The 14,166-nt window shown below is 47.9% G+C and overlaps 1 protein-coding gene across 12 annotated transcripts in view; it reads right to left on the bottom strand.

The window, feature by feature from the left end:
- Positions 1-14,166, bottom strand: part of LOC124528930 (cytidine monophosphate-N-acetylneuraminic acid hydroxylase) — a 144,416-nt gene that overhangs the window by 47,121 nt on the left and 83,129 nt on the right. For 10 of the 12 annotated variants that reach the window (XM_047102807.1, XM_047102801.1, XM_047102804.1 and 7 more), the window contains 2 exons: positions 9,632-9,835; positions 6,049-6,140 (listed from right to left, as the gene is read on the bottom strand). In XM_047102807.1, coding sequence (XP_046958763.1) covers positions 6,049-6,094 — 46 coding nt within the window. In that variant the 5' untranslated portion in view covers positions 6,095-6,140; positions 9,632-9,835. Of the gene's footprint in view, positions 1-6,048; positions 6,141-9,631; positions 9,836-10,051; positions 10,186-14,166 lie in introns of those variants that run through there. The other 2 variants (XM_047102803.1, XM_047102805.1) reach the window with 2 other exon arrangements.

The following is a 14,166-nucleotide window of genomic DNA, read 5'->3' on the forward strand; positions in this document are numbered from 1 at the left end:
TGCTGCTTCTTCATTTTTAAAAGAGCACTTTAGAAACCAGAAACATGAATGCACCAGACGGCTTCCGTTCATCCTTACAGACTCCTCTTCTCTACCTTTCTTCTCCCTCATCCACCTGCTCTCCACGTCAGGAGGCTGACTTACTTGGATCACATAGAAGGGCTCCCAGAGTCTCCCCTTCCAGATGAGTTTGGCCACTGCAAAGCCCCAGGATGAGACAGTGACAGGACTCAGTGAGGTTGGGGTTTTTATTCCTGTGGCTCCTTCCCAGTAAGGTGATTTTGTTGCAGACATTGTTGGTGGTCTGCACAAAATCTGTTCCCTCCCTCTTCCTATTAGCATCCTCATTTTCCTGAGGAGTGATGCTATGCCTATCTAAAAATCATGATTTCCCATGCCCCCTTTGCAATTATGAGTGGCCACGGACATAGCTCTGGGCATTGACAGAGGTCGCTGCTCCTCTCTTGCAAGCCAATCTTTTATGACTCTCTCCTCTTCCAGATTCTGGAAACTGCTCCCTTCCTCATCCCTTTGGGCCTGAAGATGGATAACTTGGTTGCTATCAATGCTAGGGTACTCCACTTTCTCTGTGTTTCTCCCACATCCACAACTTACAAAGCAAGTCCTTTGTGAATACACTCTCATCAAATTATCCTAATTTGGGGATGGCACTGGTTTTCCTTTTTTGAGTCTAACTAATACAATAATTAAAAACGGCTACATTGAGGGGTGCCTGGGTGGCTCAGTCAGTTAAGCATCTGACTTATGATTATGGCTCGGGTTATGATCTCACGGGATCACGGGATCTTGTGGGATCAAGCTCCCCATCGGTCTCTGCACCGACAGCATGGAACCTGCTTGGGATTCTCTCTTTCCCTCTCTCTCTGCCCCTCCCCTGCTTCCACACTCTTTATCTCTGTCCAAATAAATAAATAAACATAAAAAAATCAGCTATGCTGAAACCCCAAATTCAGAGGAGTGATTGCCTCTGGGGGACGGGGTACATGTGATATGACCAAGGAAAGGTATATACAGGTCTTCTGTTGGTAATGTTCTGGGTCTTATGCTGGATGTTGGGCACATGGGTGTCCACTCTATTATTTTCATACCTTTAAAATACTGCTTAGGAATTTAATGAAAGACTATTAATATCTTAATAATAATCAATTTATTTAATAGTGAAAGACAACTGGCTTTCTTAATAAAATCAGGAATGCACAAAGGATGCCTGAGAGCACCATTATGATTATACTATGTTCATGAAAGTGTGCGTGGTATAATAAAGGTACATCTTATTATTATTTCCAGGTTATGTGATTGCTGGAAGATGGTGTCATGAAATACAGAGAATGGTGGAATCCTGACTCTGCTGCTTATTGTCAGCATGGTGGGCTTCCTTCCTGATCTGTACAATACAAATGCGATACACCCGTCATACAGTTGTGGGGATTAAATGAGATCATAGGTCCCAATGTGTCTAGCATTATGCCTGGCACAGAGAAGACATCTTATGAATAACAGGATTATCGTGATAATTATTGTACCTTCAAGGAATGAAGAGTTAAAACGAGAGCTCAGCACTGGACAAACAAAACGTATTAGCAAATATCAGGTAGAAAATACCACAGTATTATGAGAGTCTCTCAGAAAACTGCATTGATACCCACTCTGAAGGATTCTCCTTCAGAATGTTTCCCCCCCAAGAGAAACAGAAGAAACTAAAAGTCTACAACTCTTAACTATGATCCCAAAGCAAGTGCTTAAGGGTCTCTCTGCCCCTTGCACAAAGGCAGATTGCATACGGGCTCCAAAAGAAGCCCTCTGGGGCTCGCTGCCTCCAGTCCTCCACTACCCTGCCGGCCGCCGGGCAGCAGACATCAGCCCTCATGTTAATTCCCAGATCATCGTTCCGTTTTCCAGTGGACCCAACTTCCCGCTGCTGGGAAATCCCTCCTCCCTGCTCCTGCGGTCCCCGGCTGCGGGACACGTGCAGATTACCCCAGATATACGTGTACAGATAAATCATTAGGCCCCGCGTACCGAGGGAATCTAACAGATGTTCACCCTGAAAATCCTGACAACAACCCGGGAAAGCAGCTACCACTGATATCACCTCCATTTGAGGGAACTAAAGCACAAGGAGTTGGAAGATACGCCCAAAGTCACTTCATTGTGTGTCTGCGCGTCGGGATCTGAACCCAGGCTGTCAGGCCCCACTGCCTCCGCCCTTAACCATTTTGCCATCCTGTCTCTCCACAGGTCTCGTCCAAAAGAGTTAGAGGTTTGGAATAAGACCCTAAGCGGCTCTAGATTTGTGGGTTACGGACTCACGAGGGGCAACGGTCTACTGCTCTTTCACTAAGGCAAACACTTTATCAGGAGCAAACTTTTGTTTATCAGTTTTCCGCCAAATTAACCTCACAGTATCTGTACGGCACTTGTAACCAGTTCCTGAAAACAGCGATCTGCAGGCCTCCTGGGCCAGGTCAACACAGGAGTGGGGAGTTTACTGGCAAAAGAAGTTAGGGGTACAGACGTCCCTTCGAGGGGCACGGGAGGAAACATTTCCAGTCAAAGCAATCAGCAACTCTGCCCAGAACAACATCCTGTCCGGTTGGCGGTGAATGGAAAGAAGTACGAACCCTAGTCAGTGACCCCTCTGCTCGTGGGGGAACCTGGCCATACAGCTCAGACTCTTTCAAAAGTGATTTGGAGTTGGTCTCGTTAAGACACATGAGCAAGAGTGGCCCCGATTTTCTATGTTATCTGCTAGGGTCACAGTAATCTGAGCCTGAAAAGGATATAGAGGTAGCATACTCAAAGCCCCCAGTCTGGAGGCACATGTGGGAAGCCCCCCAGCTCAGCTCCCTCCACAGGTAACCAGTGGTAAGTCAGCCCCCACCCATACTGCCGGCACGCGCTTAGGTACATGGTCCTTTCTCATAATTGGGTCCTACTATATGTAATGTTGATGACCTTTACTCAGCTTTATAAAAAAATATTTAAAAATTTTTTAATTTTAAAAAATTAAATCTTTTTATTTTAAAAAATTAAAAAAATTTTTAATTTCAAAAAATTTAAAAGAATTTTAATTTCAAAAAGTTAAATTTTTTCTGTAATTGAGAGAGAGAGAGACAGAGAGAATCCCAAGCAAGCTCCACGCTCAGTGTCGAGCCTGACGCAGGGCTCGATCCCACGAGATCCCTGGGATCACGACCTGAGCTGAAACTGAATCAGACGCTCAATTGACTGAGCCACCCACGCACCCCCTATTTTGCTTTATGATCAGTAATATTCTTTCCATTTTTTTCACTCGTATCACTCTTAGATACACTAGAATTGTTGCTAATGTTTAAGTTGTTTCCAATTTTTTTTTGTAAGTACTGTAAATGAACATTCTTATAGCCATAGCTTTCAACACATCAGTGATTAAGATACACAGTACACATCAGTGTATCTGAGGATACGGCCTTGGGTGTGAAATCGCTGGGTCAAAGGTGTTCACGTTCTTAAGTGTGAGAGGAAGCTGTCTGGAGAGTTTTGAGCAGGGGAGCGAAGTGAATCGACCTGGATATTTACGACATCGGGCCGGGTGCCGTAAGCGGAGTGGACGGACAGCAGAAGGCAAGCAAGGAAGCAGAGCGGCCGCCCACACGGCAGAGGGCACGGACTTGCGCTCAGAGGGACGCGGTATACACGGGTTCTGAGACGCTCTGGCACAGAAGCAACCGATTAACGGTCTGGATGTGGGAGTTTACGGAAACAGGAAAGTCAAGGGCGACTTCCGGGCTTTGTTCAACTGGGCGGGTATTTACGGAGACGGGGAAGGCTGTGCGGGAGGCGGGCACGGAGAGTTCTGTCCTGGCTGCGCTGGCTTGGGATCCCGACCTCAAGTCCGTGTGGAAATACGGGTGGGCGGGTGGCCAGCTCAGGGAGGAGCTCCGATCTGGAGGGAACGATTTTGGACTCATCCGAGTAAAGACGGCATCTAGAGTCACGGGATTAGATGGGATCCCTTAGGGGAAGCTTGTAGGCAGGGAGCTGTGGGGCCAGTCCCAGGGCGTTGCGACATTCAGAAGTCTGGCCGGGGACGAGTCAGCAGCGGAGCCTGAGAAAAGCAGTTAGTGTGGTCGGAATAGAAATCAGGAGAGTGTTTCGTTGTTTGCTTTTGTTTAAGCCTTGAAGACATTTTATAGTGGTGACAGGTGTCTGGGTTCAGGAATAGGCTCTTTAACGATTTCGATGCATGCTATCCCCTCTTAAGCAACAGAATTTTATTTCTTGTTTGTTTGTTTGCTTGTTTGTTTGATGTGGTACTTTCTTCTATGTTTGATTTCTTGGTTTTCTTGGCAGACGTTCTTGGGTCCTCCAGTATTTCTTCAAAATGCCCCCTTTCTGGGTGGTTTCCTCAGAGGCCCCCTTGGAAGCCTCTTCTGACTCCTCCTCCTCCTCCTCCTCCTCCTTAAGGGATAGTACAGCAGACGAGACTTGGAAGGTTGTAGAACTAAGGATTCTAGGTGGGAGCTGACAACCTGGACCAGGACAGCACTATGGCCTCCAAACATGTCCACATTCTAATGCCCAGGAACGATGGGTAAATTAGGTTTTCTATGGCAAAAGGGAATTAAAGTTGCCAACAAGATTAAGGTTGCTAATCAGCTGACCCTAAACTGGGGAGAATATCCTGAATTATCTGGGTGTGCCCAATATATCCCAAGGATCCTAACACCTGTAAGCAGGAGGCAGAAGGGTCAGAGGGAGATGTGACTTTAGAAATAAGCCACAGAGATGCAAGGCTCTGACGACGGACAAAGAGGGCCTCTAGAAGCTAGAAAAGGCAAGGACACGGATCCTTCCCCAGAGCTTCCAGAAAGGGACACAGCTCTGCTGACACTATAGTGTTAGCCGCCGAGACGTGTGCTGCCCCCGTGACCCACAGAGCTGTAAGGTAGCACATAGGAAAGAATGCAGAAACCGCTGCTCCCCAGATAGGAGGGAAAAGACCGTGCCACTGGGCTCTATGCCGCTGGCTTTGGGTACCGTGACAACGGAGTGACCAGTGAATTGAGCAACATGGAAGGGGCTGGTGACCTAGATAGGAGCCGTGTCCATGCCGTGGTGGGGCCGCAGCTCCACCACAGTGGGAAGGGGAGGGGCAGACAGCAAGTGTGGACACCCGCTTCAAGGGGGTTCCTTGTTTTAGGGTTCAGAGGAATGGGGGCATAATTTAAGCAGGTGATGAAGGTCTAGGAAGGGTCTGTATGAACACCAGACTGCGTGTGTGTCTGTGCGTGTGTGTGTGAGCATGCACACATGGGGAGCTAACAGGTGCCAGACCCTGTGTGTGTGTGTGTGTGTGTGTGTGTGTGTGTGTGTGTGTGTGCGTGTGCATGTGTGAGCATGCGCACACGGGGGGCTAACAGGCAAGGCCAAAACTGATGACACAGGAGGGAGCATGAAGCTTTCTGTGATCTCCCCACCCGATCACAACTATCCGTTATTCCTGCAGCAGTCATTCTGAAACAGTCTGTCTAACATGTAACGTTTCTACTGTTAAAACCCAGCTTAGTAAGTTAGAACAGAAACGCATTTATGAGTCCACCGAAGCCCTTGTGACTCATATTTAGACAAGCCCTTCTGCTCCAGAAGGGGAAGCAGAAAGTTGAAGGGGGGTGTACTGAGAGTCGCACACACACTGCAGCCTCTTATCGGTGCCAGAAAGAGCTGTGGGGTTTGAAGTACTTTCTTTCCCAGCCCAAAAGGTGAGGTTTCATCATCATCGTTCGGAGTGTCACGTGCACGAACATCTATCTTGTGTATCTTCACAAACACGGCCTCCGAAAGACCTGTCATAGCCCCCCACCCCCGACCCTAGCTGGTCACAGTCTTGTCCTAGACACCACCTCATGGAAATGTCCTCTCGTTGGACCTGGCGCTCTCTCACCCGTCTTACCAAAGCTTCAAGTGAGAGTAGAGACACAAGCTGACAAAAAAGGACGCCAGTAACGATCACAGCAGAATATATTTCTCATCACCGATGCCATTTACCTAGTTCGTCTTGACAGAAGCTGCCTGGGGGATTGACGTATTTCATGGTGCTCACGTCCAACCTCCAGTTGTGCTTTGTGCATCTGACAGACCTACGTGGAAAAGACACTGTACTGAGGTTTGTGAAATGGTAAAATGATAATTAATCTCACTAAGCTTAAGTGCATTACTTGGCGATCAAATTAAATGAGGGGCTTGAGCACCAACTATATAAAAGGAAAATCACTAATAGATGAATACTCAGTACCCAAGGAAATATGTAATCATCCTCAGTAGGTGATTTAAAACAAATGAAGCTAAAAAAAATAAACGAATAGTGACGTTCAGTTCCATGTCCTAAGATGACACGTGTCTAGACAGATCAACAGAACCAAGAGAATAAAGTGGTCTTCAGGGATGGTTCGCTGGAGAAGATCCAAATGGGAGCCAACACAAGGAAAGAACCTAGTAGTAAGTATATGTTTCTGATCGACAACACTTGACCTCTGCCACAGTGTACCAAACCAAACTTCAGCTAAAGTGTTCATGTTTCGAAGAGGAAGGATTTCCTTATAGCTCAAAATTTCAGGGCCTGGTTGCCAGATAGAACAATGCCCCCGGTTAATATGAATATCAGATAAATAGAGAACATTTAAAAAATATATCTACATCAAACACAGTATTTGAGATATGCTGAAAATCTTTTGCTGATCTGTAATTCAAATTTAACTAAGATTTCTGTACTTTCATTTGCTCACTTTGGTAGCCCTACTCCCGAAGGAGAATCAGACTGTAACAAAAACAGGATGTGTACTGATTTTTTCTTTCCATTCTTACCGGAGCGTTGAAAGGCGTGTGGGGGTTGGGGATGGGACACAAACAGTTCAACTTTTTCCTCTTTATTTTGCTAGTGTTTGCAGCGAAGTCTTTTCCTTGGACAGTTGAAGAATTTAAAAACAAAACCAAATATGTCTCAGACCAGAAACATGAGAGGTTGTAAACTAAAAATGTGTTTTATGAATTTTTTTACATTTTTTAATGTTTGTTTATTTTTTTTTTTATTTTTTTTTTCAACGTTTATTTATTTTTGGGACAGAGAGAGACAGAGCATGAACGGGGGAGGGGCAGAGAGAGAGGGAGACACAGAATCGGAAACAGGCTCCAGGCTCCGAGCCATCAGCCCAGAGCCCGACGCAGGGCTCGAACTCACGGACCGCGAGATCGTGACCTGGCTGAAGTCGGACGCTTAACCGACTGCGCCACCCAGGCGCCCCATAATGTTTGTTTATTTTTGAGAGAGAGAGAGACAGAGAGACAGAGAGAGAATGAGTGGGGGAGGGGCAGAGAGGGAGACACAATATCCCAAGCAGGCTCCAGGCTCCGAGCTGTCAGCACAGAGCCCGATGCGGGGCCCGAACCCACGAACCGTGAGAACATGACTTGAGCCGAAGTCAGACACTCAACCGACTGAGCCACCCGGGGGCCCCTAAAAATGCGTATTTGACATATAAGGGAACCCTGCTGATTTTTTTTTCAAGCTTCGTTATATCTAGACTTTTAAAATATTCTTTTCTACGAAGAAGGCATAAAGCATGCTCCACACTTCGGTTTACAGAGGACTCTTTTGTGCCATCTCCTTTAATCATCAGCAAGTAGCCAACAACAGCTCTCTGAAAACTAAGAGAAAACGTTCCAAATTAGCTCCTCAGCATCCTGGGCCATCGGAGAAGGAACATAAATCCTCACGCGGAGGTGGGCGGGCAGAAGGCAACACCAGCTTCACATGCAGGAGAGATTGTGAGAAACCGTTGGACTTGAGATCCGAGAAGCACAGCTTCAAGGAGTTGCTGACCTGGGCTGTGGCCGAAGAAGAGAAAATGGCTGCAGTGGGGAGGGGAGGAGAGGCAGGTCATCGTTCTTGACCGGATCCTGGAAGAAAGAGAGTCTTCGGGGGGAACGGCTGGAGGAGAACCTGAACGGGGCGGCCGGATGGGGAGAGGAGGGTGAGGGAGGGCGGTGCAGAAGTTAACTCCGGGGATTCGGTTTCAGCAAAGAAATGCTCGGGGAGCTGCGTCTGGGAGTGACGGTGAGAGATTTTGGCTCCCCGTGTGGAGCAGACACGTCGACAGGACAGGGGCGGAACTGGGAGGGGAGAACGGAGGCCCAGACGGGCTAAGAAACTGGTCCAGGTCACTGAGCTGCTGAGCGGTGGGGCTTCTGAATCAGGCCATGGGAAAGACTCTGCCCTCAACCACCAAGCCGCAACACTTCCTTAAACGACTGGTTAGGTGGGCACCGTGTGAAAGGGATCAGCAGAGACCCGAAGAGAAGACAAGCAAGTCTCTGAACCATCAGAGGACCCGGACAGCCGTGAGCGCTGTCAAAAGTCCACTCGGGACAGGACCACCCCCGTCTCAGGGCCTCCTAACTGCACCCCGTGGGCAAAGGGCAGGGAGTCAAGATTGGGCTGTCAGCAAATTATCAAGAGGTTCTCCAGGGCACAGCTGTCCGTGAAAGTACGTTCCGTGCAGTACACGGACGTGTTTGTACTAAAAATGTACTCGTTGTTTATCTGCAAGGCAAATTTAAGAGGGTGCCCTGTATTTTAATTTTCCCAAGCTAGCGACTTTATTGGAGGAGCCCATCAAGCCACAGGTCCGCCAGTGGTCTTTCTAAGATGTAAAATTCTAATAGTATGTAGGCTGGGCCCTGAAACTAACCGTTCACAAGCAAACGCATCTGCAGGCGCGAGAACATCCTAGTCCCACCCCTGGCGGTGGTCTTCCACCCCGTCACCGAGGGAGCTTCTCAACAGCCGCCCAGCTCCCTCTGAGCACGCTGGTCACAAATGACTGACAGCACGGTGGGAGCAGAACGCCCACTATGGGAACGACTAAAACCACACAGGGCAGGTTGGGCTGGAGCAGAGCTTGAAGGCGGGTCTCTCTCTCAGGCACTGCTGGAGTCCAGAAGTTGGCTGATGATAACACTTTGCCCCCGCTCAGAACTCCCCCTGGCTCCACCAGGCACAGCTGTTAGCTCCCCGGCAGCCACAGGAAACAAAACAAAACCACCCTCTTCTGGCACCGCTCCTGTGTCTGGGAGGCCCGAGTTTAAGGTGAAGCTTTCATCGCGGGGCCGGGAACACCAGCGTGAGTTCTTCTGGGAAGGGCCCAGGAGAGTCACAGTTCCAGGCAGGGAGAGTTGGGACGCCGTCTCTTTTGTTTATTAGTTACAAGGAGCCTGGCGGGGAGTGAAGGGGGATTCTGTCCGCTCTCAGGCGGGGTCTGGAAAAGCCCACCGACCAACACACCCACTTCCAGGCAAACAGGCGCCCAAACACTCCCTCGCACAAGGACTGGAAGCTTTTACCAAGCCACAGAGGAGTGGAGAGTTCCCCCGAGAGAGAGGAAACCTAAGTAGAGATCATAAACTCTCGAGATCGGAGAGATGGCCTAAGTGAGCACACACAAAGATTATGAATTTACTCGGGGACGTAATCTGTTGACGGAGTTGTTCAAAGTTTCTCAGTGAGCGCACCCCTCCCTGCCCAAGTCTCACCGGGAGAGGGGCCACCCGTGAGAAGGCACAGAACCCTCGGTACCTTCCGTCTAAATCCTCGATGTCTTTTATGAACAGGCCTCCTTGATGCTTGCACACGTTCTTGCACGCCCTCACGCGATTCTTATTCTTGTACAGAATGAAATCTTTGCCGGTCTTCTTGTTTCTCAAGAAATTGATTCCTTCCTTCAGGTCAGCAGCTTCTCCAGGTGACAGACACAACAAGACCTCCGTCGTCTGTTCAATGCTACGGAAAGGCAGACATTTGGGGGAGGAAAGGTTAATAACGTTAAGACTTAGGAGAGAATCTTTTGAAACTGGCGGCTCAAAGCCTCTTTCCACCGCGATAGGCTCAAGCCCCTCCCTCGCAGGACCCAGGCTTGGCTGCTCCCCTGGAAATGCACGCTCTGCTTGCTCAGTGTTGGTCTCGGGTTCCTCCAGACCCAATGTCCCTGTCGCTTGCCTGCCCATGGTCCGCAGCTGCCTCTCCCTGGGAATTCTGAAAGGACGGTGGTTGCTCGTTCAGCTTCGGTTGCTCGTTTGCTCCCACAAAGTATGAGACGGAGGATGCATATGCACGCGGTTCACTACTGATTCCGTTGCACCACTTCCTCTGCTGTTTTGCTTCAGACGCGGGATCCTATTGGGCTCCAGGTGCCCACCCTGTCCGGTCCCACCTGCACACTTCTGCGTTTAGATCTGATCCTTTTGCTCACAAGCACGGTTCAACTTTCACCACTAGTCATGTTTACCACCCTCCAGGTTCAAATAGAACCCAGTCGTCCTACCCCAGCCTGGGTCAAGCCTCCAAAGCCACCCCCGGGACAAGCCTACACGTGCTAATACGCACTACCATTCTGTAGAACATGAGAACCTTACACCCGGCACAGTGCCCCATTTACATATGGACGCTTTTCCAAACATTCTCCCTCCCCGTCGCTGAGCACACGGCCTGTCACGCGGTGTATCTCTACCAGCTAGCTACTTCGTGAGTTAACTTTCCCACAGAACCTCCGTCTGAATAAGTTGTACGAATATATATATAAAAATAACACTCCAGCAGCAAAGGAAACAGTTGATCTTGCGTATTATTTTAAGGAAACCACAGAGGTTACACTTTTTAGACCCCAGTTGCTAAAGAAACAGTCTTTATGATACAACTCTGAAGCATAACAGGTTACGATTTTTGCCAAGAGACGTTTCAAGACATCTTTTGGCACACATTGCGTGGATTTGCACGGGATGCGATCTGGGTGCATGTCGCTCAATGTTACATCCCCTTCCAAAGCCAACGTGGTCACAATTCTCTCCATGTGTTGACTTAGAATGGGTGTAGCTCAACTACATTTGTGGCATTTTCACTTTCAGTTTAGAAGTCCTGAAAATTTCTTAAAATGGGAAATAAAAATCAGTTTATTTTTTTAAATATGAAATTCATTGTCAAATTGGTTTCTATACAACACCCAGTGCTCATCCCAACCGGTGCCCTCCTCAATACCCATCACCCACCCTCCCCCCATCAACCCTCAGTTTGCTCTCAGTTTTTAAGAGCCAAAAATCATTTTAAAAATCACACCAAGATAGTGACAAGAAAGGAAAGCTACTTCAAGTCTGAGCTGACGAGGCAGAGCTCTGTAATTGAGTCTAATCCAGTGTAATTCTCTTCCTCCAAGAAGGTTCCGGCCGTCACTTCTGTCCCAAATGGCTAGTAATTCTGTGTGCAACAGATTTCAATATTTCCCAAACTGTTTTTTAAATGTATTTGATAGGATGGAATCCATTCTATGCCTCATGCATTTCTTTCAACTTTGTTCTTAGGAGTCCCAATATCTGACACCAAGCCCAGTACACAGCCACAGTTCCCAGAATAATTGGCCTAGAAGTAAAAAAAAAAAAAAAAAAAAAGAGAGAGAACCCCTCGAAATCTGTTGTTTTACTTGATTGAATGACTCACTTAGCCAAAGTTCTGTGTTGGATTCGAAGGCTTTCCGTGCACCGTGTAAAGCAGGCCGAACCAGCTACGTCTGTGTTTATCAGTTCTGTGCGAGGTCACGGTGGCACAGAAGGCGAAAGAAAACACGTGATGGTCGAGGGTTGGAGGTGGTGGCAGACGCACGTCCGGGGCTCACCTCCTCCCGTGGACACAACAAATCCGCACCTGTATATGGAAGAAGCCCCTCCGAAGGGGGCCTGGAGACTGGGAGGACAGAGCCTCCGCCGGCACTGAGATGAGGCGAAAGAGGCGGAGATTGGTGCGGCTCAGGTTTGGGAGCTTCCCTGAGGAGTAAGAGATTCAAGCTCCAGATTGGCACTGTCCCGGTCCTGCACCGGAGACGTGAGCCCCCTGAACGCCTGGCTTTAAACGCTCACGGGCAGTACGTCCAGGACAACGACAAAACCGTAGGGAAGGGAACACTCTGAAAGGGCTCGCGTCCGATTTAAAAGCGCACGTGCCACAGGCGAAGGACAGCCGCTCAGCAGCCTTGGGGCACCTGCCAGAGACGCGGGAGGCAGCTGGGCCTCTCACTGGGGACCGACACACACTGGCGGCAGCAGGTTTTGCTCTCATTCTGCCGTGCTGACCCCATCCCTGGCGGGCTCCGTCCTGCAATCCTCCCTCTGGACTGGTGACACCGTGCTGAGGGGACCACGCGGCCCTGCACCGTGGCAGACCTCGAGCCGACGGTACGGGGGCACCACCCACGGGCACACCCACAGCAACCCTCCCTGGGCCTGGCGGTCCGCCGGGCTGGAAACCAGCCCTTCCCACCAGCCGCAGTCCTGGCCAGGTTCACGGCCGGCCACAGGCACACCCAGACAAGTCACGACCCTCCCACAACAGGGGAGCGTGAGTAGCCCACACTGGGGTGCCGCTGAAGCCCCGGTCTCCGCTGTCAGGGGACACTGCACGCATGGGCCCCACAGGACATCGCCCACTTCAAGCCATGCCCGCGAAAGTGGGAGCCAAAGCTGGACCACCTCATACAGAGAGACCGACAGAGAGAGTCAGGCAAAATGAGGAGACAGAGGACTGTGCTCCCAACAAAAGAGTAAGACAAAACTTCTGAGGAAGAACTAAACAAAATGGAGATAGACAATCTACCCAACAAAGAATTCAAAGTAATGGTCATAAATGTGCTTACAAAACTTGGGAGAAGAATGGGCGACACAGCGAGAACCTCAACATAAAAAAAAAGGGAATATAAGAAACTAAAAATAGACGGCTACATACATGGGTTACCATACACAAACCTCATGGTAACCACAAACCAAAAACCTAAAAATAGATACACGAAAGGTAGTAAGAGGGGAATCCAAGTTTAACACTAAATAAAGTCATCAAATCACATGGGAAGAGAGCAAGAGAAGGAGAAATACAGAACTACAAAACAGCCAGAAAACAATGAACAAAATGGCAATAAATACATACGTATCGATACTTAATTGTAAATGGATTAAATGTCCCAGTCAAAATACAGAGTGTGGCTGAACGGATTAAAAAAACAAGACCATCCTGGGGCTCCTGGGTGGCTCAGTCTCTCTCTCTCTCTCTCTGCCTCTCTCCCCTATGAGCTCTCTCTCAAAAAAAAAAAACAACAAAAAACCCCCACCTATATGCTGCCTACAAAAGGTTCATTTCAGATTTTAGACACACACAAACTGAAAGTAAAAGCATAGAAAAAAGATATTCCATGAAAATGATAAAGGAAAGAAAGTAGGGGTGGCAATATTTATATAAGACATAATAGACTATTTCTGAAAGTCATAACTCATTTATTGAATGAACAGTATATGCAAGAATGCCAATAAAAGGAAACTACAAACTTCAATTTTGAAAATAAAGCCAGTAAGCCAGGAACAAAATAGATGTGACAGGAATATTTGATTTCGACCCATAATGCATTCCTTATCTTTACAATTAACCTAAATGTCTGTTAGAACAAAACTGCCCCCCACTTCCCATATGTTCATCTGTTTTGTTTCTTAAATTCCACATGAGTGAAGAAATCATATGGTATTCGTCTTTCTCTGACTGACTTATTTCACTTAGCATGGTACATTCTAGCTCCAACCATGTCATTGCAAATGGCAAGATTTCATTCTTTTTCATTGCCGAGTAATATCTCAGTGTGTGTGTGTATGTATGGAGATATGTGTGTATGTATCTATATCTATATCTATATCTATATCTATATCTATATCTTCTTTGTCCATTTATCAGTCGATGGATATTTGGGTTCTCTCCATAGTTGAGCTATTGTTGATAGCGCTCCTATAAGCATTGGGGAGCATGTACCCGCTTTGAATCTGTATTTCTGTATCCTTTAGGTAAATACCTAGTAGTGCAATTGCTGGATTGTAGGGTAATTCCATTTTTAGTTTTTGACGAACCTCCATACTGTTCTCCAGTTTGCATCCCCACCAAGAGTGCAAGAGGGTTCCCATTTAAAGAACATTTCTTACGAACGTTTCCAGAAAGGCAATAAATGCTCCAGAACAACCTTCGATATATGCTTGCAAAGATAACGCTGTTTAATATCAATAATGAAAATGAAGCAAAATGAAAAGAAGGGGAAA

This window comes from Lynx rufus, unplaced genomic scaffold (assembly GCF_022079265.1).
Source record: "Lynx rufus isolate CCGP_SWC_20201006 ecotype Redwood Valley unplaced genomic scaffold, mLynRuf1.p SCAF_6, whole genome shotgun sequence".
NCBI classification, from domain to species: Eukaryota; Metazoa; Chordata; class Mammalia; order Carnivora; family Felidae; genus Lynx; species Lynx rufus.